This window comes from Excalfactoria chinensis, chromosome 3, assembly GCF_039878825.1.
Source record: "Excalfactoria chinensis isolate bCotChi1 chromosome 3, bCotChi1.hap2, whole genome shotgun sequence".
In the NCBI taxonomy this organism is placed as follows: Eukaryota; Metazoa; Chordata; class Aves; order Galliformes; family Phasianidae; genus Excalfactoria; species Excalfactoria chinensis.
In genome coordinates this window covers 5,987,643-6,009,205 of record NC_092827.1, presented here as the reverse complement: position 1 = coordinate 6,009,205, position 21,563 = coordinate 5,987,643, and the positions used below count along the sequence as shown (strand labels likewise).

The following is a 21,563-nucleotide window of genomic DNA, read 5'->3' as shown; positions in this document are numbered from 1 at the left end:
TAAATCTCCACTCTTTTAGTTTGAAACCGGCACAATCATACTGAAATTGAGATGTATAGAAAAAGCAATGTAACCATAGAGAAAGTACATCTCCAGGTAGGCCAGAATGTGTTGCAAAGGCAACATTGACTCATACAGACTGAACTGTAGCAAATAAAGTTTTCCCAACAGCTGAACAGACAGAATTTAACTTGCAAAACCTACCTCCAGCATTGAGAAACAAAGAAGTACATACAAATTTCAGCTTTTAAGTACTGGCAGTAACTAATTAATAGCATTAAGCAAGGTTATTCCTTGCAGTTTGTAATCCCTAATCTCTAATTAGTAAATAATACTTTGGAAGCCAGAGTTGCAAGCTCTTTCCAAGTGCCTTTGTTTCTCTGCTCTCATGTTTTATGGCCAAGAAGCCAGTCCAATCCCAACGGGTTGCCATCCTTAAGTTATGTTTGGCATCAATTGATTCTCTTTTTGCCCAAGGCCTTCAATTTTAGGTGCTAGACAGATATTATTAGGTTTGTATTGTTAAGATAAAAGAGCCAATGGTGTGAGGGCACAGGGGATGTCCAATTAACGCACCGTCCCATTGCTCCCAGGCCCCTTACAGAAGCTACAGCCCATCCAAGGTCCATCTCCGGAAGCCCAGAGGTGCACAGGGGCATGAATGCAATGGATAACCTGAATTATAGTTGGTGATCACTGGTCTATACCAATAGCTGCAAGGAGAAAGCAGTTTCATGGGCTTCAATGTTTGGGTACAGCAATGAGTGAGGCTGGAATCCAGGGAGCTGATTACTTTTAAGAAGTCCAGAAGTGCCTCTTAGCAGAATTTTGTGACACCCTGTAGAATTCTAAGATGTTTTTCAAGGATGAATGATTTAAGAACCAACTTTTGAAGTAATTCCGATCTTTTACAGTGTTTTTTGAGTTGCTGTGAAAAGGAACGTTTTCCAGATTCAGAGAGATCTGTAAAGATGCAGGCACACTAAGAGTAAACAAAAGACAACTGCAAAGAAAGGCAAAACATTGCAAGAGTGAATTCAATGCATGATTAGTAACATAATTAATACAAGCAGGCATTAATCGACAAGCCAAACAGACCACTCTGGTTTTAAACCTACTGATATCAGTCTACACTGCCCTATTGCTAGTGCTCATGGCTCTGTGTTTTAGATACAGTGCTGAGTTTGAGGTGCTGCTGCCACCCTCTGTTTGCCTCACATTCTGCAGAATTTTCCCAACACAGACAACAGAAGTAAGCAGGAATTGTTCTCTCAGGTGCTCCAAATAATAACTACGTCTTGAACTCCAGCTTCTGGAGGTCAAGAAGTTGTTGCATTCAGAGGGTTGTGTCTGTTTTCCAATCTTCAGCCAGGATGGAGTTGACTTTCAGCTTCTGGGTTTTTCTGCACGTGAAACTTGTTTTTGAAGAGTGGTGAAGTCCAAGCAAGTCACTTTGTGACTTAGATGGACGTGAAAGTTTAACAGAGTTCAGGTCAGAGCTGAAGTCCAGGGAGTACAAGAAGAGACCATATTATCAAACACTGCTGCTTCACTTCAATTTGTGTGCAAGATTTGTTTTGCTTTCAAGCTGCTTCTTGCTTTGATAAAGGAAGCCTACAAGAAGTTGCTGCTCTGCTTCATTGGTTTCCATAGAGGCCTTCTTAAAATTCATTTTCCTCAATAAAGGGGAAACGGTGAGACTTGAGTTACTAAAACAGTGACTGTTGTTGAATAACCCATGATTCTAATATTCCTTTCCAATAATTCTCACCTATCCATCACTTTAACCTCCAGTTCTAAATTGTTTAAGGCAAAATCCTTTCTGTTCTGTGTCAGCAGTGTCAAGAAACGAGCTTTTGGTGCCTAATAAAATCAATCTATTGGCACTTGTGCTGGAGTCCTTCCAGAACAATACGATTTTGCTTTGCTGCACCTGAATTTGCCTTTTCTCTCCTGCACCAGGATCATCTTGATTAAATCCAACTAATTTGTATAATATCATGGCACCAGGTGAGTGTATTAAGTGCAGTGACAGCTGCAAACTGCAGTTTTTCCCTGCTAGAAATACCAAGTGTACTGCAGCTCTGCTCCATGTTTCTGCCACACTGAAGTCCTGGATCTTACAAGCAACCAGCTCAGCTCTGCCTGAAAAGCACTCTTTGGATCACCTTTATTAAATAAATTAAAATCAGATGAGAGAGGAGAAACATTCCGGGCTTCCTATAGGACCACTGAAAAAGAAAGGTGCTATTAAAACAATGTCAGAGGAAAAACAGGCTCCTAGGAAAACAAAATATCTGTTCAGCATCACGAAACATCAGTGCTGGAACGGCACATAAGAAACTTCATCAGCATCATTCCAGGTTGCTCAGTGTCAGCAAACTGCATTGTATTCAACTGCAGGGGATACATTCAGTGCACCTGCACATCCCCCACTGCCATCTCTTGTAGTAGCTTGGCTCAAGTGGACCCTACGTAGGTCAAGAAGGACTGAAATAGAAAGAACATAGTACTTGGATATTTTAAGCTTAAATATGTATATATATATATATATATATATATATATATATAGTTTAAAAATATGTAACTGTTTTAGCTGGAATAATTTTGGTATAATTGTTTTATATTTCTAGAGGATTAAGGAGGAAAGGAGATCTCAGTATAGATCACAAAATAATTCTTTATCCTCATTTAAGTAAAACTGTGCTTTTATCTACAAGTGGAGAACCAGAAGCAAACCCGCCCTTTGCAAAGACGGCGTTTCCGCACACATGCCTAGTAGTGCCTGGAGGACCTTTCACCATCGAGACTGGCAGCATAAAGTGGCTGCAGCAGTTTAAGCCACCTCCGTATTCCAACACGCATGCGTGTTGCTCATGGAAGATGACTTGATTAGTGGACCTGGTGGCTCAGAGCTGCTTCAGCAAGATGCATGTTAAGGACTGAAGGGCTGATGACATCAAGTCCTGGAGGACTAGTGGAGAGGAGCAGCTACATTCAAATCCATCGCTGGATCTGGTCAGTGCTCATCGGTATCTGAAGGGTGGGGGTCAGGAGGATGGGGCTCTGTTCAGTGGCACCCAGCAATAGGACAAGGGGCGACGAGCACAAGAAAGAAAACAGAAGTTCCATACAAACATCAGAAAGAAACTTCTTTACTGTGAGGTTGGCAGAGCTCTGGAATGGGCTGTCCAGAGAGGTGGTGGAGTCTCCTTGAGATATCCAAACCCACCTGGATGCTTTCCTGTGCAACCTGCTCTAGGGAACTTGCTTCAGCAGGGCTTGGACTGGGGGATCTCCAAGGGTCCCTTCCAACTCCCAAGGTTCTGTGATTTTGTAGCAGATGGCCAAATGTGCAGTCAGTTGGGTAGAAAACCCTCCACTCATACGACCAACAGATACTGCAGGAAGGTACGATATATCAGAGGAAGCTGTTCAGGGACTTCACACTTCAAGCATGTTTCCATGCAGCTTTCTTTATGCTGTTCCTTTACTGTTAATTCCATTTCAAGGAATTTCAAGCCATTTATTTCTGGGTGTCTCATTCATTCTCATTGCTTCTTCTCTGGTATCTCATCCGTGTTTCCTGCATAAAGTTTTTGAAGGCTGGTTCTTCATGACTCTCCTCAGTAACTGGGAGGAAAAAAATATCCACAATTTAATACCATTTCAACATTCATTCTGTTTGTGTTCCTGAGGAAAGCTAGAAAGATGCTAGTCTGAGCAACACCACAGGTCCCTTTTGTCTTCAACTTCATTACAAGGGAAAAGAAAGAAGTGATCCTAAATATTAATTGAACAAGGAAAGAATGAAGAATAAAGTCTGCAAACTTTAACAGAACGTGACACAGTCTAAGAATGTAAAAGGCATAACAAGCTGCCTACTGCATGTGTCTTATTTTATGCATTACTTTGTTAAAAATGCTTACTTGAATATCAAATCTGCAGTTGAACTTTCATGAAGATTAGACTGTGGTATCACTGGACTGAGCACTGCAGCTGGGCTTCTGCTACAGATTCAGACACCTTCATTTAGGTGACTGAATGTTTGCTTTTCTCTTAGGCTCTCAGTACAGTCAATACAGTTAATGAAATACAAAGGATATTTCATGCCTAGATGAGCAGCTTTTAGATCAAATCACATCTCTCATTCCCTTACCTTCATGGTCAATGTCATCAGTATCACTCTCTTCTCTCTCTTCTTCATCCTCATCAAGATTTCCTCGTGTTAGGATCAGCTCAGAGGGACCCATTGCAGAAGCATCATCAGACCCTTGGAAGGAACAGAAATGGTTATAAGCAAAACATCACACAAACAAATAAGTTAGCTCATGCCCTGACCATTTCTATGCGTGTACTTTAAATGCTTAATCTATAGGAAATCTGTAAGTACGAGCTTGCTGTCTAAAGATTCAGCACTACATCAGCACCAAATTGAACCTCACATAAGGCAACAGATCAATCAGCAGTTTTCTCATATTTTAATTTGACTGTTTCATCTTTTCTCAAGTATTTCATTACTCTGAGTACATCCACTGCTTTATCTACACACCAGGCTTTCTTCTTTGCATGTTTGTGACTGACATATAGTAGAGTTAACTCTGACCCATCCCACAGGGACTGAAGTCCCACTTCACAAAGATGAACACACTTGCATGTTTTTGCAGAGGAAAGTTCTATGCGATTTGTCAAGGCAGGCTCTTCAGAGACCTTCTGCAGTAAACTTCAATCCTGAGAGTATACCTGCAAGTGTGTTGCCCTGAATACACACAGGGCCCATGTCCTTCCGAAGGCGCTCCAGCTGATCTCTCTTGTGTTTATTTTCAGCCTTCTCCTGTGGGTAGAGTTACAAGTGGCTTCTGAAAACATTTAAAATATATCTCCCACAATACTCTGTCCCAGGGGGAAAAAGAAAAAAAAGAAGAAAAAAACAACCCAGAAAACAGAAGTCAACAAGCAGGTCTTACATTGCAGCTGAAGTTACACAAAACTTCTGGTTAAGCATGGAAAGCAACCTCCAGCACTATGAACTTCAGGAACATTTTCAGCAGCATCGGGAAATCAAACTTAGTGAAGCTGTGTCTGCAAGAACCATCCTTGCACAGCCAGAACTCCACGTGAGCAGAGTTACTCATTTTGGCATTCCAATTCAGTCTTCATTATGAATTATCGAAGTCGAAACCGTGCATTCGACTAGTGCAGAAATATGGCCCAGTAAGCTTGAATTATTTAGCACTAGAACAGAGAGCAACATCTCTTCTACAAAACATCCCTATTTTTGTAAAGATGTGCTCCACCAAATCTAGAGGAAAAGGTCAGATTGGGAGCTTCAGGGCAAGACACTTAATATTAAATGAAATGTTACAGCCTCACAATGTAGAGTCAATTCTGCACATAAAAGTGACTGTGATATACACTGCTCCAGGCTACAGCAGTTAAAAGTACGTACCAATGTTTTCCTCAGGCGCTCGTATTCTGGACGATATTCCCTGCAAAGATAAATGTACACAGTGCATTCATTCTCAGCTAATACTTCAATTATATTAAGAAGGGATCACTTTGGAGGCTTGTTTCTATCCCAAACTAAATGTACCTCTTACCAAATGTCTTTTGAAACTAAAGGATGTAAAATAAGTGAATATACACCGTTAAAATGCCAAACCTTTCTCATACAGTCTGGTTAGATTAAAAAATAAGCTTTGGAAAAAAAAAACCAACAACCTAGCTCTATAGAAGTAGTTATTACACTGCCATAACCAGCAGATCACTCACTCTGACTAAACTAAAAGAGGGGAAAATTAGATGTTAGAAAGTAATTATTTACTCAGAAAGCGGTGAGATTCTGGCATAGGTTGCTCAAAGCTGTAGATGCCCCCAGACTGGATGGGGCCCTGGGCAGCCTGATCTGCCAGGCGGCAACTTGATCTAGTGTGTGGCAACCCTATCCAAGGCAATGGGGTTGAAACTGGATGATCTTTAAGATGCCTTCCAACCTAAGCCATTCTACTATCTTGTGAAGTTCACAATAAGCTCTCTGTGAATCCATCTAATCTGTGTGGCTGGCTTTATACATACATGGCATCCAGTCTCCCTATTAGTTTTATTTGGAGACCATAAAGTTATAGCAGCCTTTCTCAGACCGCCTGATCCAGCATGATGTATTCTCCTCTAAAAATAATATACAGTCTGTCTCAGCTATCTCCATGTAATCCAAATTCCTAGATTTGCTTTCTAATGTCACAGAGCAATTTAGCAGAATTTCACGAGGCAGAATCCAGTAAATCCATCAAGTTCTCAAAGAATTGTTGAATTTCAGCTCACTCACCTACTCTTCCTACCTCTTTATGAGGACAATTCAAAGCTTGATCATTGTACAGAACCAGGCCAAAAAACTGACTTTGGAATTTGCTAGCACAGTTGGCTTTTACTTTTTTTCCCCATTGAATAGCACACTGTGTAGTTTCTTCTGATTGCTTCTTCTTATGCTCTTACATTTCAGTTTATTAGAAACCTTATTACCTTGACTTGAAAAGTGAACACTTCTTCAAATCAAAGTAGTAGTTTAGCAAATCAGTTATTTCAGCAAGTATTCGGAGGGTCAGGAATCAAATGTTATCAACTTACCTCTCATATTCTTCTGCAGCTTTAGAGAGCTGAACAAAAAAGTCATCCAGTCCTGTGCCTAACACAGCAGAAACACCAACCACCTGTAAAAGAAAACCATACATTAGAACTAACAGGTAACTGAAGTGAGCTTTTAGGTCACTGACAGAGAACGCGAGCTGGAAAGGCCAAACAATGTCTTTGAAAGAATACCTGTGGGAATCCAGTGATACCCATATCCTCCCCCACTCTCTACTTTTAAATAAGCCAAGGAACTGAGTTTTCCTTCCCATTCTATAAAATTGAACACATCACATAAAAATGAGCAAGATGGGGCAACTGTGATAGTTTCACACTGATTGAGCTCCATCACTCCACTCTCTCTCCCATCTCAAAGGAACTGAGGAAAAGTGTAATGATCAAAAAGGGCTCAAAGGCTGAAAATGACAAGGAGATTATAGCAGCAGACAGAACAGACTCAGCATGGGGACATTAATGTAACTTATTACCAACTACTAACAGATGATAGCTGTGAGAAACTGGTCTTCTTGGTCACAAGGGCACTCTGCTGGCTCACAGGCAATGTGTTATCCCCCAGGACACTCCACTCCAGCAGTTCCACTCCTAACCTGTTCTACTGAATGTGGTTATTCCTCCCCAGGTGTAGGACTCTACATTTGCCATCACTGAACCTTATCAGGTTCATCTGCCAAACTCTCAGCCTGTCCACATCTCACATCTCCTTCCAGCTTTGTATCATCAGCAAACTTGCTGAGGGTGGACTCTATCCCTGCATCTAGGTCACTGATGAAGACATTGAACAAGATCAGGGAACGCTGCTGCTTGCAGACCTCCAGCTGGACCCTGAGAATAAATTGCTCCAGCTTGTCAAAAACCTTCTGAAAGGCAGCAGAGCACTCCACACAGTTTGACAGCAACAGCAAACTTGCTGAGGAGGCACCCTATCCCTTCATCCAAGTCACTGATGGATACATTAAAGATTACTGGACCCACAGGGGACACCACTAGACACCAGCCACCAACTAGACTCCTTGAGCTTTCTCTTCTCCAAGCTTTTGTGAGAGGTATTTACAATTAAAGATAAAATTTTAAAAAAAGAGAGAGAGAGAGAAGACTTACCTTCAATGAGCTGTAAAACTCATCCAGCACTAAGCTCATAGAACGAGTCAGGTTACTGACGTAGGAAGTCTCTTGATTCAGAGCATCCTGAAAAGTCTCAAAGTCCTGCATCCATTCTACTGCAAAACTGTGATCAATTATATCTGTCTGGAAGGAGAAGTCAGAGTTTTCAAGAGTAATAAACGATTTATTGTCCACATCCTAAGGCTAATTAAAAAAAACACATTAAACTTACTCACATAACACTGATCTTTTCCAAACATTCAGCCCTGATCTGCAGTTTTCCAACTTCTGCTTTTTTTTTGTCTAATCAACTACTTCAACACAAGAAGAGAAGACGACACCTATCTCAGTTTTAGGGAGTGTTTAAGAAAACAACTGAAAGCCTGGTAATAAAAAAATGGTATGGCTTACTGAAAGGCAGCCAAAAATTGCTTTACAAAACAGCTTAATTTGCAAATATTACATTTTATGATTGAGGTGTGACAGGAGCAGATTGAATCTTTTTTTGACTGTCTTGGGAGCTGTGGGACACTTCTATGCTAGGCAACGTGCTATAGGACCTTTCAGCTGTGCTCTGACCTAAAGAACTTACAAACTAAATTCAGAGCAAAATCATGGACACAAAACAGGTTCCATAAGTTTACACGGATTGATAATTGAACAGTCAATTAAAGATTTCTATAAACATACCTAAATACATGTAAATACTCAACCATTACAACACGAGTGTCTAAAATTGATATATTTCATTTCCCAGCACCAGTAGGAAGGAGGAAAACAGAAAAAGGAAGTATGTCCTTGTATTCAAAATACTTGTGACAGAACTGAGTCCATCAAGGATCCAAACGCTGACAGTTTAGAAATGCTCTGGTTGAGTTCTGTAAGTAAAATTGAACCAACTCTGGAAGTTGGTATTTTTTGTCCTCTGCATATCTGGTATTTCTTAAATCTATGTCACAAAATGATAGGTTGGAGGCAATCTTAAAGATCGTGTAGTCCCAACCTCCCTGCTGTGGAGTGGGGGAGATGAACAGTCCAATTACACTGAAATGCCCACAGCCCCATCCAATCTTGTCTTAACACTGCCAGGCAAAGAGCATCAACTTCTCTGGGCAACCTGTTCTAGTGCCTCACCTCCCTCATAGGACAGAGTTTCTTACTCTTAGTTTAAAACCATTAACCCTTGTCCTGATACTACAGTCCCCAAAGCGTTTTTCCTCAGTATACAGAACGCTAAGTGGGGTCTTGCAAGAGTGGAGTAGAGGGAGACAATCACCTCCTTTGACCTGCTAACATTGCTTCTTTTGATGGAGCCCAAGATATGGTTAGTCTTCTGGGCTACAAGCACACACTGCCTGCTCCTGTCAAGGAGAACCCTCAAGGCCCTCTTTATCACTGCACAATCCTTGGGATTTCTCCACTCTTGCCAAAAAATCATTTTCTTAAGAGAGAACCACTTTCATGCCTCATGCTCTTTCCCACAGCTTATTCTAGAGTAATTGTCTGGAAAACAGCATACAAAAGCTTGCTAAGGAAGGAAGAAGATATTAAAGACATGCACTGTAAGGGTCAGTAGGAAGATGCATGTAGTTGGAGCACATCAGATATGAATCCTGCTCAGCAGAGGTGAGATAAAATTTCACACTCTGGCACTCAAAAGAAGCGTGTGAGATACATACGCACACACAAAAATTGCTCTGTTGGAAGAACAATTCCTTGAATAAAAAGAATGCCTGTGAGAAGAAGGAATAGTACTTACAACAGAAACTGGAGTCTTCTAATACATGGAATTATTATGTTTAAAGAGATGGCAAGATGTTAAGCTTAAAACATTCCTTTAGGCGACAAACCAATACCTAATCCTTAGCATAGTAAGTATCTGCTTTCTGGCAGGTACTGGTACATTTTAAAAGTCACCAATTAGAGCCGTACACATTTTGTACAGGCAGGTATGACACAACTGCCACCATAAGTCTTCAGACCAGTGTTCAGAAACAATGATTAAGACATTTCTTTTAAGAAGGCAGGGAACTGTAAAAGAAGATTCAATAATGAACTTCAGTTAGAAAGTTACGCTTCCTTATAGCGTAGCATTAAGCTGTTAGGAGGCCATGGATGGCACTCTTTAAAACAAGTGCAGATAAAAAACAAGTCTAACAAAGAAACATTGAAGCCGTGGAGGTTTCTGGGCCAATGTCCAAATATTCCACTTTTAAAGACTAAAACAAGAATAGGATTGGCATCCAGTCACTCAGGCAGCTTCCCAGGGGAAAATCCACCTCTGTGACACACACTTCTAGTTGACACTGAATTTGTAGAATGTACTTTACAAAATTCACTCAAAAAAATAAAAAAAGGATTTAGAACAAGAAAGCCTCAAGAAATCAAATCTCTAACAGATCCTGCAAAACAGTTTTCAAACGTAGCGTGATGTCTAATTTGAATGTTTGGGTCTAACTGCCTGTCCCTGTTTTTTCTCACTCCTTCTTTTGACTGGTTAAAGATCTTTTCTAGATTCAGTTTTCAGCCTGCGGCTCCTTCCCAGCCTTTCTTTTCCAAAAAAAGCCTGGTCTGCTGGTTGGTGACCCTGCACATAGCAGGGGGTTGAAACGAGATGATCATTGGGGTCTTTTTCAACCCAGGCCATTCTATGATTCTATCAAAAGATGAAGACACTACAATAAAACAAGCTGAAGAGAACCATGCTGTACTGGAACTTAGAAACCATAGCTTTCACTTACCTTGTTCATGACAACAATAAAAGGTAGCTTTGTCTTGTACAGGATACTGAAAGTTTAACAATAAAAAAGGAACTGTTAAAAATAAGTTAACACTCATTAGAACAGATAGAAATATTAAGCACAAAGCAGGCAAGACTTGTGCAAAACATTCCAGTTCTTTTCTGATACCTAAACTATTTTGTGCATCTAGTGGGGAAACATCCAAGACAGTCAATAACCAAGAGAGCAGATATTAGTGCTGTTGTGATAAAGTAACTTTTAAGACACTGAAAAATACAGAACAAAGATATAGTATGAATTCTACCAAGATTTATCAGCTAAGATGCTTATAACCAAGAACCACATTCAGTCTTGACTAGGAAAATTGAACAGTTTCATGTCCAGTTTGCCTGAAGAGTCTAGTAACACTGCCAGAAAGAGCAAGTAAAAGCCACAGACTGTAAGATGTTAGAGCAAAAACTGGGCTTTTTCAATATATAATATCTTGTTGGTAAAAGAAATGTTGCAGATTTTACTAGACAAGCTACAGTAAGTCATAAACTCCAACAACTGCTGAACATCTCTGGATGAAATTCTCAGTACTCCAATTAGATTCAGTAGCAAGAGATGCTATAATGATACAGTGCTGTCTGATTTGTGTAACAACTTGGGAACAAAAGAAAACTCAAAACAAGCTTATGAACAATCACATAAGCTAGAAGTGACACATCTTTCTACACTGATTTCTTCTGCTGGGATTTGTCCCCACTTGTATATTCCTCACTAGGTGCACACAAAACACCACAGCACTATAGTAGTGTGCTCAAACAAGTACAAACCACAGTGTGAAAAGCATCAGAAAGTTGCATAGCTGCACACAGCCCTATATATTGTCATAACAACACCTGGAAAGATGTGTATCACCTTTGAATCTCTTTGGAAACTTTCTAATTTGGTAGATTTTGTAAATGACGAGATTACTATGAAGAATGGTTGAGGGAAGTGGGCTTGTCTAGCTTTGAGAAGGCTCCAGGGAAACCTCATTGTGGCCTTCCAATACTTGAAGGGAGCGTATGAACAGGAGGGGGAACAGCTATTTACAAGGATGGACAGTGACAGGACAAGGGGGAAATGGTCTTAAGCTGAGACAGGAGAGATTTATTTTAGATATTAGGAGGAAGTTTTTCATCCAGAGGGTGGTGACACACCGGGACAGATTGCCCAAGGAGGTTGTGGATGCCCCATTCCTGGAGGCATTCAAGGCCAGGCTGGATGTGGCTCTGGGCAGCCTGGTCTGGTAGAGACCCAACAAACAGCAGGGGGGTTGAAAATGGATGATCATTGTGGTCCTTTTCAACCCAGGCCATTCTGTGACTCTAGAAATCCAATATGCTAAGCCCCGACTTGCCAGAGATTTAAATTAGAACCATCATTTCTCAGAGACAATAAGAAAACTGAACCACGGTCAACATCTGGAAGAAATGCATTAAAAGGATTGGGATTCACATACTTAATAATTTGTCAGCTCCATTATTTATTGTAGCAACAAAAATCCCTTATTCAAGTCAGAAAACAGACTGAATGTAGCCACAACAACACTCTAACTACACTGTAAGCCCTGGTCCTTCCTATCAGCCAAATTCCCAAGAAATGAGTTGGACATATTCTCCTCAACTGAAAAGCTCTCTGGATGAAGTCTAAACAAATAGCCATTCTCCCACCCCACCAAATAATATCAAGGAGACAAAGCACTGAAAAGTGATGGTTTGTTTATTCAGCTTTTCTTACCTGCAGGCGTACAGCATGTTGGACATAAAGGTGATAGGGTTGGTACTGCGAGAGGTGTCCATCACATAAACAACAACTGAAGGAAAAGAGGAAGCCTGGGAAAACATGGCAAAAGGCATCTTGATTAGAAGAAGGCAGACCCATTTTTCACCCAGCCTCAATGTCAAGTCACATAGAACACACTTACCAGTGCCTCAGTTATGATGGTTCCTGATGCTGACCATGTGAACACCTCAATCTGTCCAGGTGTGTCAATGATAACATACCTGTTGAGAAGTCACCACCAACAAAAAACATAGGGAACATTAGTCAGGTACACGGTCCTGTTGTGACCAGATTACCACATGCAAGGAATAGCAAATCACATTCTCATTGTGCTATAGATCAGAAAAGCTGCTCCCAAATAGTGATGAGATTTATGAGCATAGCTGAAAAATCCCTGTGTGACTTTTGTGAAAGCACTCATTCTCTTAAGGTTCTGCTAGAGCCAAAGGCATTAATTTCACACATACTATCTCCAGAACTGAAACTAACTGCTGCCTGTTTAAGTAGTACATGAAGAAAAGCAATGAAAGTCTGACACAGGATGAGAAAAGCAGATCTAAAATCAGCAGATATTTCTTTGTAATATGTATTGGAAAAAAAAAAAGTCCAGTAATCTGTTCTAATTCTATGCCATTTTTCCAGATAAAATTTACTCCAAGGCAGAAGAACAACTAGGAAACGCACAGAGATCCTTATTATGGATGTCACGTATCTTCCCACACAGATTCAGAACAGTAAAACCTGGTAGAAGGTAGAAGGTACTCACTTGGATGCGTTTTGCCGTTTTTCGATAAACTTCATCACCTGATTGAAAAAGCAGCAGAACACTTTGTAGTTAGGCTCCAAACAGGGAACTTCAATAACCATTTTGTAACAGAAGCCTCAACCTTAGCTTGCACGGCTATTAGAGCTATAAAAATACACACTGTCTCTAAATCTGAAGATGGAAACGGATAGCAAATACTCAGATACTGTGAAACCTTGCAAAAACAGCCTTGATGTCAGCTGTGTTCTACTACCTGGTGAAACAAATGATGTAATGAATGCAGCTGTTCTCCACCTATTTGCAACACTGGAGGGCCCGGGTTCGAATCCCCCTTGTGGCGCAAGTGGTACAAGTGCTGCTCTGCTACACTAGAGGGCTCGAATCCCAGGAGTTGGACTCAATGATCTCTAAGGTCTCTTCCAACTCACATGATACTGTGATACTATGATACTATGATGATATTTCCTAAGAGATCTGGCACTTCTTTAACATCTCAAATAAGGTTACCCCAGTGCTGATTAAGCATAAACATTTAAGAGAACATAAGATTATCAAATAAGCTTAGAGAAACTTGATCAGTCTCCAAAAGTGACTTCCCTACTTCAAAGTCTAAGCAATCACTTACAGGTTTTCGCAGCAAACACAAAACAGAACAGTTATATGACTTAAAGTTCTGTGTACGAGGCCTTTAAATTTCACATTACAAAAAGCAATAGGAAAAGAACAAGGATAGAATTCACTTAATTAAGAGCTACTGTAGTTTGACTGCTTTGCAGAATAGGGAGAATGCTCTGACTCTAAAAAAAATATCAGAAGGTTAAACAGCACTTTCTGAAACTCTAGATAAAACAAAAAGCATCTACAGCCTCCAGGCACACTATTCATAGCACAGTATCACATAGGAGCAAACTCATACCTGATCAAATCTTGTAGCAAAAAGATTGAGAGAAGTCACTATTCCACCGTTCGGGCCCAGCCCATACCTAAATGCTTCATTCAGGAAAGCAGATGATCATGCAGACCTGAGAGAACTTACTTTTAACATTCTGATAGTTAAAACTAGCTCTCTGGAGCTGCAGTCATTGTAGTGTGATGTTACTGACTCACAATCCCCAAGCTACTGTGCAGCTTAAACCACCCGTGCAATGTCTTACAGACTCAGAGAGACAACAGTGCTTTTATTATGATCACACTATGCAGAAATAGTTTTCTCCACCTCCTACAGGCAAATACTAATTTGCATGTTTTAAATAACAATATTAGATTTGTAAATACACAAGAAAAAAAGCTGCTGGCCCCCTCTATTACAAATAGAAACTGACTGAATAAAACAACACAAAAGAGATGTGAATAGAGTTCCTGTGGTGGTGATGAGACACTGAGCAGGTTGCCCAGCGAGGCTGTGGATGCCCCCTCCATGGAAGCACTTAAGGCCAGGCTGGATGGGGCTGTGAGCAGCCTGGGCTAGAGGGAGGTGTCCCCAATTACAGGAGGGGGCTGGAACTACATGAGCTTAGAGGTCTCTTCCAACCCAAACTATATATATTCTATATAGAATATGTTATATTCTATAACTCATACTATTTGTAAAAACATACTACTAGGCAGAAACACCTGTAGCACATGAGAAGAAATGACCCATGATGCATAAAAATCTCGCTCACACACATTTCTGATCTCAGATACAAGAAATACACAGTCAAAAACCTTTGGTCTTCATGCAACAATCTGCATTATTCCAATCCCAATTGCCCTTCATCCTCCCATGTAAAAATGACATCCTGAGATTTCAAAGGTCATTGTAAGACCAAAAGAAAGGATACTGCTTCATGACTTCTTTGTACTTCACAGTGTCCCGGATATCTAGAATGGGAGCAAGCATAAATTGTTTCAGTACACTTAGTTTGTAACAGTCGTCTTTAAAACCTCTTTGTTTTTAAGGTATCATATCCAAAATTCACATCTTTTACACTGCTTTATTTGTTAGCATACAGCCACTGCACAGATCTGAGGATAGGAAACCCAATCAAATCTGCTGAAATGCTCATTATCAATCACAGGGAGAAATAAAAATAAAGCCACGTGCATTAAATCACACTCCAACTCCAATACTGGGACGGTTCTCATTAATATCTTACGAAATGACTTGGATTTGGGACGAGGAGGTGCTTTCAGCATCTTTCCTGATGATACTAAACTGGGAGGACTCTGTCACGATGCAGAGACACCTTGCAGAGATCTAAGCAACTTCAGAGAGCTGAGCAATCTCCAGCTGCATGAAATGTAACAAGAGCGGGTGCCAGATTCTGCAACCAGGAGGGGACAGCCCTGGCTATACATACAGCCTGGGGGAAAAGATGCTGAGGAGTAACCCTGCTGTTACTCCTGTGGACTCACCTCTAGCACTGTGTACAGGTTTGAGTACCACAATATAAGGACATAAAAGTAAGACACTGACCAAAGGAAGGCCACGAAATAGTGAAGGGTCTGTAGAGGAAGATACATGAGATGCTGCTGAGTGTGTTCAGCTCAGAACAGAAGAGACTGAGAGGAGGCCTCGCTGTGGCCCACAGGCCCTCACAGGGTGCAGCTTTACCTCGTTCCCAGCAGAAGGGACCCGCTCGGTTCCTGCAGACCCTACAAACGCGATCCTCCCCCCCATCAAGCTGCCGCCCTCCGCCCAGCCCTGCTCACCGATGTTGGCAGGGAAGGGCAGCTCGTGCACGGCGGGGTCCAGGTTGATCACATACGGGGGGCAGCGCTGGCCGTGCAGGTGGGCTGCGAGGCACTGCGGGGACACAAGATGGCTGTCAGGCCCCGGAAGGCGCGAGAGAACATTGCCGGTCACCACGCCTTACCTGCACGAAGGTGGTTTTCCCGGAGCCGGCCATACCCAGCACCAACACACACACCGGCGCCGCCGAACCTTCCGCAGCCGCCATCTTTCCCGGCACCCCCTTGCGTTTCCGGTAGCTAGCCGGAAACATCCGGTGATCGGCTTCCGGGGTGTGGCCCGCAGGTTCCGGTGGTCGCTTCGCCGCCGGTCAGGGCCGCGTAGAGGGGTCGGCGGTTCCCCCGCGGCCTTGGGAGCTGCCGGGAGGAGACGGTTGGAGGTGACCGGTCGTGTGCGCGGCGTTGTGGTGGCGTCACCATGCCGGGCAGCGCAGTGAGTGCTTGGAGGAGGCGGTCCGGGGCTGCGCGGCCCCGCTGTGGTGTTGGAGGAGCGGGGGTTGGGGAGGGGGAGCGGATCGCCTTCAGTTGTGCCTGGAGAGCTTCAGGTTGGGGGTTGGGAAACGTGTCTGAAAGAGTGGCCAGTGATTGGCACGGGCTGCACAGGGAGCTGTGGGGTCACCGACCATGGAGGGGTCCCACAGCCGTGCTGGTGTGGCGCTGAGAGATGCGGTCGTGGTGGGGTTGAGTTGACACTTAGACCTCGTTATTGCAGAGATCCATAACGAGTTTAACTATTCTATGAGTCCAGAAGGGCGCTGGGCCTGCCTCGGGTCTCATGGCGTTCTCTATGGGGATGGGGACAGGCAGCGTGGGACAGTTGCTGCTTTCAGGTTCCTCCTCATTAACTGTGGAACCAATTAATCAGCAGTTACCGCATCTCTTGTTGTTGCTGCAGATCCTTTGCAGTGACCTCCATTCTTCATGCTAATTTTGGGTTGTTTGACGAAGTTTAGTAGTGCTAAAAATAGCAAAACCATGTGCTGTGTTTGTCAGTCGTCGAGGTTCTCCTCATGATGGATTAGGGCAGATGGTTACAGCAGGCTGCTCATTCATTTCATCATTATCACATCACACTTATATGGCCTGACTCTTTCGCAGCTGTTCGTCACGCTAATGTTCCTCTACCTTTCTGTCTTAGAGTTTCCCATATACACTTGCATATACTACTAGCAGCATCTAAACTCTTATCCAAGTAATGCAAACACAAGCCTTCAACTGGTTTTTCATTTAGAGAAGGGGGAAGAGTAAAGTCTTGTCTGCTCCTATATGTATGTTAGAAGGCAGGAGCATGAAAGGCAGATCGATGGTCATTTTTCCAGCAGGTATTTTTTAATGGCGAATTGCTTTTGCCTTGAAATTGCCTATTCCCTGAGTTGTTGCAGCACTTGAAGTTTCTCTGCGTATTTGTCTCATTATTTATGTGTTCTTCAAATTCTGTTCCTCTCCTGTTAGTTGTAAGGTTTATTTCTGGTAACAAACGTAATAGTCCAATTGATAGGTAGAAATAGTTACGTATAAGGAAAATAAGGTAACTTATCCATAGAATCATTGAGGCAGGAAAAGACCCAGAAGCTCTTTAGGCCCAACCATTGCCTAATGTGACCAAGTCCCAACTTGTGGAGTGTGACAAAATAATTGAGGTGAAGAATGAAAAAAGAACTCAAAGGGCACAGAGACAGCATTCTTGGCATGGAAAAGGCAATGATTATGATGGGAAAAGGCACCATAGAAAAACCAGTAGGTTACAATCTAAAATACCTGTCATTATGCGATAAGATATGGGCATAAAGCAGGCACTGCTGAATTAGAGCTAAAGAAAAACTCCATCATGCCCCATTGCAAGGAGAACGATTTCATATGGGAAGTGGAGGGGGGCTCAGCACTGTTCTGATTGGAGTTCTACTTTGGCTGGAATTGAAAGGGTTCCTTGTTTAAAGGATGGTGTGCGCATCCTCAAAGTGCAGATGATTGTGCTTGACTGGAAAGAATTAAGACAAACTCTACTGTTGATGTGAATTGTTCTGTTTTGCTAGGATACCAGAGCTGCGCATCATGGACAGGAGAAGGGCAAGAGGCCTCGGTCTGTGGAAAACAAAAAGTATGTAATGTTTTGTGTAGGCTTTGACTGAGGGCCAAAGAAAAAAGTTGAGATTCGTGTTGGAAAACTGCATCTGACTTTTGTATAATAATCTAAACATTAAGAGCTGCACTGATGTTTGTTTGTGGGATGGAATCTCAGATGAGATCCACTCTGGCCCCTGATGGCTTAAAGAGAATTGTTTATTTTTACACTGTGATGAACTTGTGATTGCTCCTTTCATTGAAGTGCTGAGGTAGGATGAGTATCTTTTTACTGATGCTCTCAGGTAGCTTACTAATGTCAAACTCTTACAATATGTTGAATAATAGACTTTAGGATGTTTTGCTTTGCTGGTGTCTTTGAGTTCATAAAACTCATAATGAGATTTCAAATTGATGTTTTCCAGGACTAAAGAGGTTGAGAAGATGGAAACTACTCCCCTAGGATTGAACAGTAACTACAATGAGACAGCCAGCAACATTTCTTCTGACTCTCAGAAGAGTCCAGTGAATGGAAGAGCAGAGTCCAGAAGCAAGCGGACCATTCGTCGGCCTGCTTACTGGCTGGAAATGAGGGGCATAAAAAACAATGTGAACAAATCATCAGATGAAAAAGGTACTCGCTGCTCTTGGCTCAGTGCAAAACTGTTTTTCCTCTTCCTTTATTTTACAAGAGATGGAGACACCTGATGATTTCTGAAAGACGTGCAGTTTAATCACTAATTACAAGCTTGATGGTGATGCTTATACATTAGGAGAGGCAAACTTCCTCCACTTCAGAAGTTTAGGTTTAAATTCTCTGGTGTTAGCAGTTCCTTTTAAGTGATTTGTCTATTAAAATTAATGATTCTATGAGTGATAACAGTTTTATCAGTAGAAGAGAAGTGCGTAGGGCATCTGCCAATCATTTCAGCATGATACTGTAATAACTTGAAAAATAGAACAAGTAATGCTAAAAATGTACAGCAGCAAATCAGTGCGCAGCATTCTGGTTTAGACATGGTTTTTTTGGTTGTTAGATTTTTGGTGTGGGGGGGGTTAAATGTTTTTGTAACTGTTTTCTCTCTGCTGTCATTGGTGATTTTCTTACTTGGAGTGGATGGGGTCTTACCTTGTTTCAGGGACATCCAGATTTCCTGGCTTCAGAATTGTTTCTCAAACTTCTCGTGTGGTTCTTCTTTTTTTTGGACTTTAGGAAACACTTCTTTACAGAAAGGGTAGCTACACACTGGAATAGGCTCCCCAGGGTGGTGGTTGAGTCACCGTCCCTGGATGTGTTTAAGAGCCATTTGAATGTGGTGCTCAGAGATATGATTTAGCAGAGGGTTGTTAGAGTTAGGGTACTATGGTTAGGCTGCGGTTGGACTTGATGATCTTTGATGTCTTTTCCAACCTGCGTAATTCTATGATTCTGTGATTCTATTCTTCAATGTTTTTTCCTCCTCTCACTGAATCAGAATGTCTGTATTATCCTGTTGCAGGGAGGACCAAATATTAGTTTGATAAAGGTGAGGTAGCTGCAGCTTCGTGCCCCTAGGTTCAACCAATAGCAAGACTGAGCATATATTCCCATGAGTACAAACGTGTATTCAATACATGTATACACAGTCAGCCATGCAGATCAACAGAAATAGATGTGCTCAGCACTCACACCAACATCACTGATGGCATCCATCCCATTTCCCTCTCTGGCTGATCAGCGTGGAGATATGTTTGTGAGAAATAAAAAGGTGTATATACACATATATATCAAACATATATATGTATCTGTTTGTACATATGAGTGCAGTGTGAATCCCTCCTGTAGCTGAATTAGGACCTCAAGTCTACTCTTAAGTGGCCTGGTCTCCCCTGTTGCTGGCACAAGGAGATAGTAGTGCCTGATACCTGCAGAGGCACCCCAGGTACTGATGTAGAGCTCCTTTCAGACATGCTTAGACTCGCATATTCTGAAGGGAGTTGCCTGGAACTCCCCTCCTCCCTTTGGTCACCAGTTTCCACTGTGATCTTGTTCTTGTGCTTTACCACACATGCATTTATACACCTGGCTCTGTTTTCTTCACTTTCTCACCCAACAGTCCGCTTAGCAGTTGCATGCAATCATACTCACAGACTCACTCCAGTTTGTGGCACCGCAGACACCCTGGCCCATTTGACCAGTAGTATCGCTTTTGTTGCTGACACTGAAGCCTCCCTGAAGTCACCTATGGACATAGATCCACAGATTATAGAGTCCTGCACACTGTTCATTCGTTGCTAGGTATGAGCAAACTTGTGTGCTGACCAACTGCTTGTTTACAAGAGAGTGGCCTTATCCTCTGTTTTTCCACATGTTCTTCCCCAAACCACCTCCTTCCTTCCTTTTCCTTGCCTTTGATGTCTTGTGTAATATTTAAATGATCTTTCCCTGCATTCCATATACCCTATAACCCCAGGCGTTAACAGGACGCTCATCACCAGTTCAACACACTTCCCATTCCAAAGCATGTTCCACAGAGCAATTCCCATTGATTCACCTCGAATCTTGTACCTAATCAATGAGGTTGATGGGTATCACAGGAAGAATGTATTTGTTTCTTTGAATTCCTAGTTTGCCCATCATGGTGCTGCTGTGCTTGTCTGCTCTCATGGAGGGTCATAAGACACTATTCTGAGTACATAGGGAGGTGTAAGTGCTGCAGCTTTCTCTGTCTTTGATGAGCCTGCAAATAGTGAGGACAGACAGAATGTTATCCATGTTCTCCCACCTGTCATTGTCTCTCTGTGCTCCTTTTTGTGTGTGTAGATGAGCTTTTTATGACATAACCTAGCAGCTTCTAGCTCTCTTCCTAAGCAGTACAACTTTCCCAAGCCATGCTATTGCATTGCTTCTTCCTTGTCTTTTGTACTGGAGGATTGCAGACCAAGGAGTACCTAATGTGAATGGGTCATAAAGCTGTGTACGTAGCTTACTGGTGTCCAGGCGCCTCACAAAAACTACTTTATTCCTTTAAAAGTACAAGGAGAAGCTGAGGTAGCAGACGGACACAAAGCTGTTACCCAGACTGAGTTTAATAAGACTGAAGCATTTCTTTTCTTGTTTGTTAGCAGAAGTGCTTGTGAAAGGCAAGAGGAAATCTGAGCACAGGGAAGGTGAAGATCTTAAAGACTCTCCCAAGAAGAAGCAGAAGATTTCTGGTAATATTAAATAACTTTTCATTTCTAGTTACAGGCATACAGGTACTTCAGACTTCTGTCTAAATGCTCTTCTCCGTGTCTATTTCTGATTCTGTGTATCCTGTTGGAAGCTGCTGAATAGTGTTTGCTTTACAGTGTGGGGTGCTTATTCTTATGTGAGTCTCTCTTAAAGTTGAGCAGAGGGAGGGAAAAGGGTAACAGGGTAAGAACAATCTGGTCGAGTTCATTTTAGTTTCCCAAAAGATTCTGAACTAAATAATCAGGCAAATTACTTATATACGTCTGAAGATTAATGAGTATGTGATGGAACATGAAGCTGCATCAAGGGAAGGTCATGTAGAGGTTAGGAAGAGGTTCTGCATCAAAGGGTAGTGGGTGTGGAATGGGCCCTGAACTGCTGGAGTTGGACAAGTGTTTGGACAATGTTTTCAGACATAGGGCCATCCAGAAATCAAACCCTATATGGAGCCAGGTGAAATCAAGGATCCTTCTGGGTCTCTTCTAGCTCA

The 21,563-nt window shown here is 42.1% G+C and overlaps 2 protein-coding genes across 5 annotated transcripts in view; one reads left to right on the top strand and one right to left on the bottom strand.

Moving 5' to 3' along the window:
- Positions 1 to 1,025: 1,025 nt before the first annotated feature.
- GPN1 (GPN-loop GTPase 1) lies at positions 1,026 to 16,218 on the bottom strand. The gene is given in 17 exon segments (XM_072331701.1): positions 1,026 to 3,633; positions 4,160 to 4,273; positions 4,744 to 4,834; positions 5,450 to 5,489; positions 6,625 to 6,707; positions 7,744 to 7,890; positions 10,488 to 10,533; positions 12,255 to 12,349; positions 12,442 to 12,520; positions 13,066 to 13,103; positions 13,982 to 14,048; positions 14,889 to 14,928; positions 15,760 to 15,853; positions 15,924 to 16,063; positions 16,066 to 16,141; positions 16,143 to 16,188; positions 16,190 to 16,218. Coding segments are annotated over 17 exon segments (1,317 nt in total). The 3' UTR covers positions 1,026 to 3,541.
- The window catches only part of ZNF512 (zinc finger protein 512), an 18,587-nt gene continuing 13,085 nt past the window's right edge, over positions 16,062 to 21,563 (top strand). For 3 of the 4 annotated variants that reach the window (XM_072331699.1, XM_072331697.1, XM_072331698.1), the window contains exons 1-4: positions 16,084 to 16,231; positions 17,832 to 17,896; positions 18,285 to 18,493; positions 20,965 to 21,054. In XM_072331699.1, coding sequence (XP_072187800.1) covers positions 16,217 to 16,231; positions 17,832 to 17,896; positions 18,285 to 18,493; positions 20,965 to 21,054 — 379 coding nt within the window. In that variant the 5' untranslated portion in view covers positions 16,084 to 16,216. Of the gene's footprint in view, positions 16,232 to 17,831; positions 17,897 to 18,284; positions 18,494 to 20,964; positions 21,055 to 21,563 lie in introns of all 4 variants that reach the window. The other variant, XM_072331700.1, reaches the window with a different exon arrangement.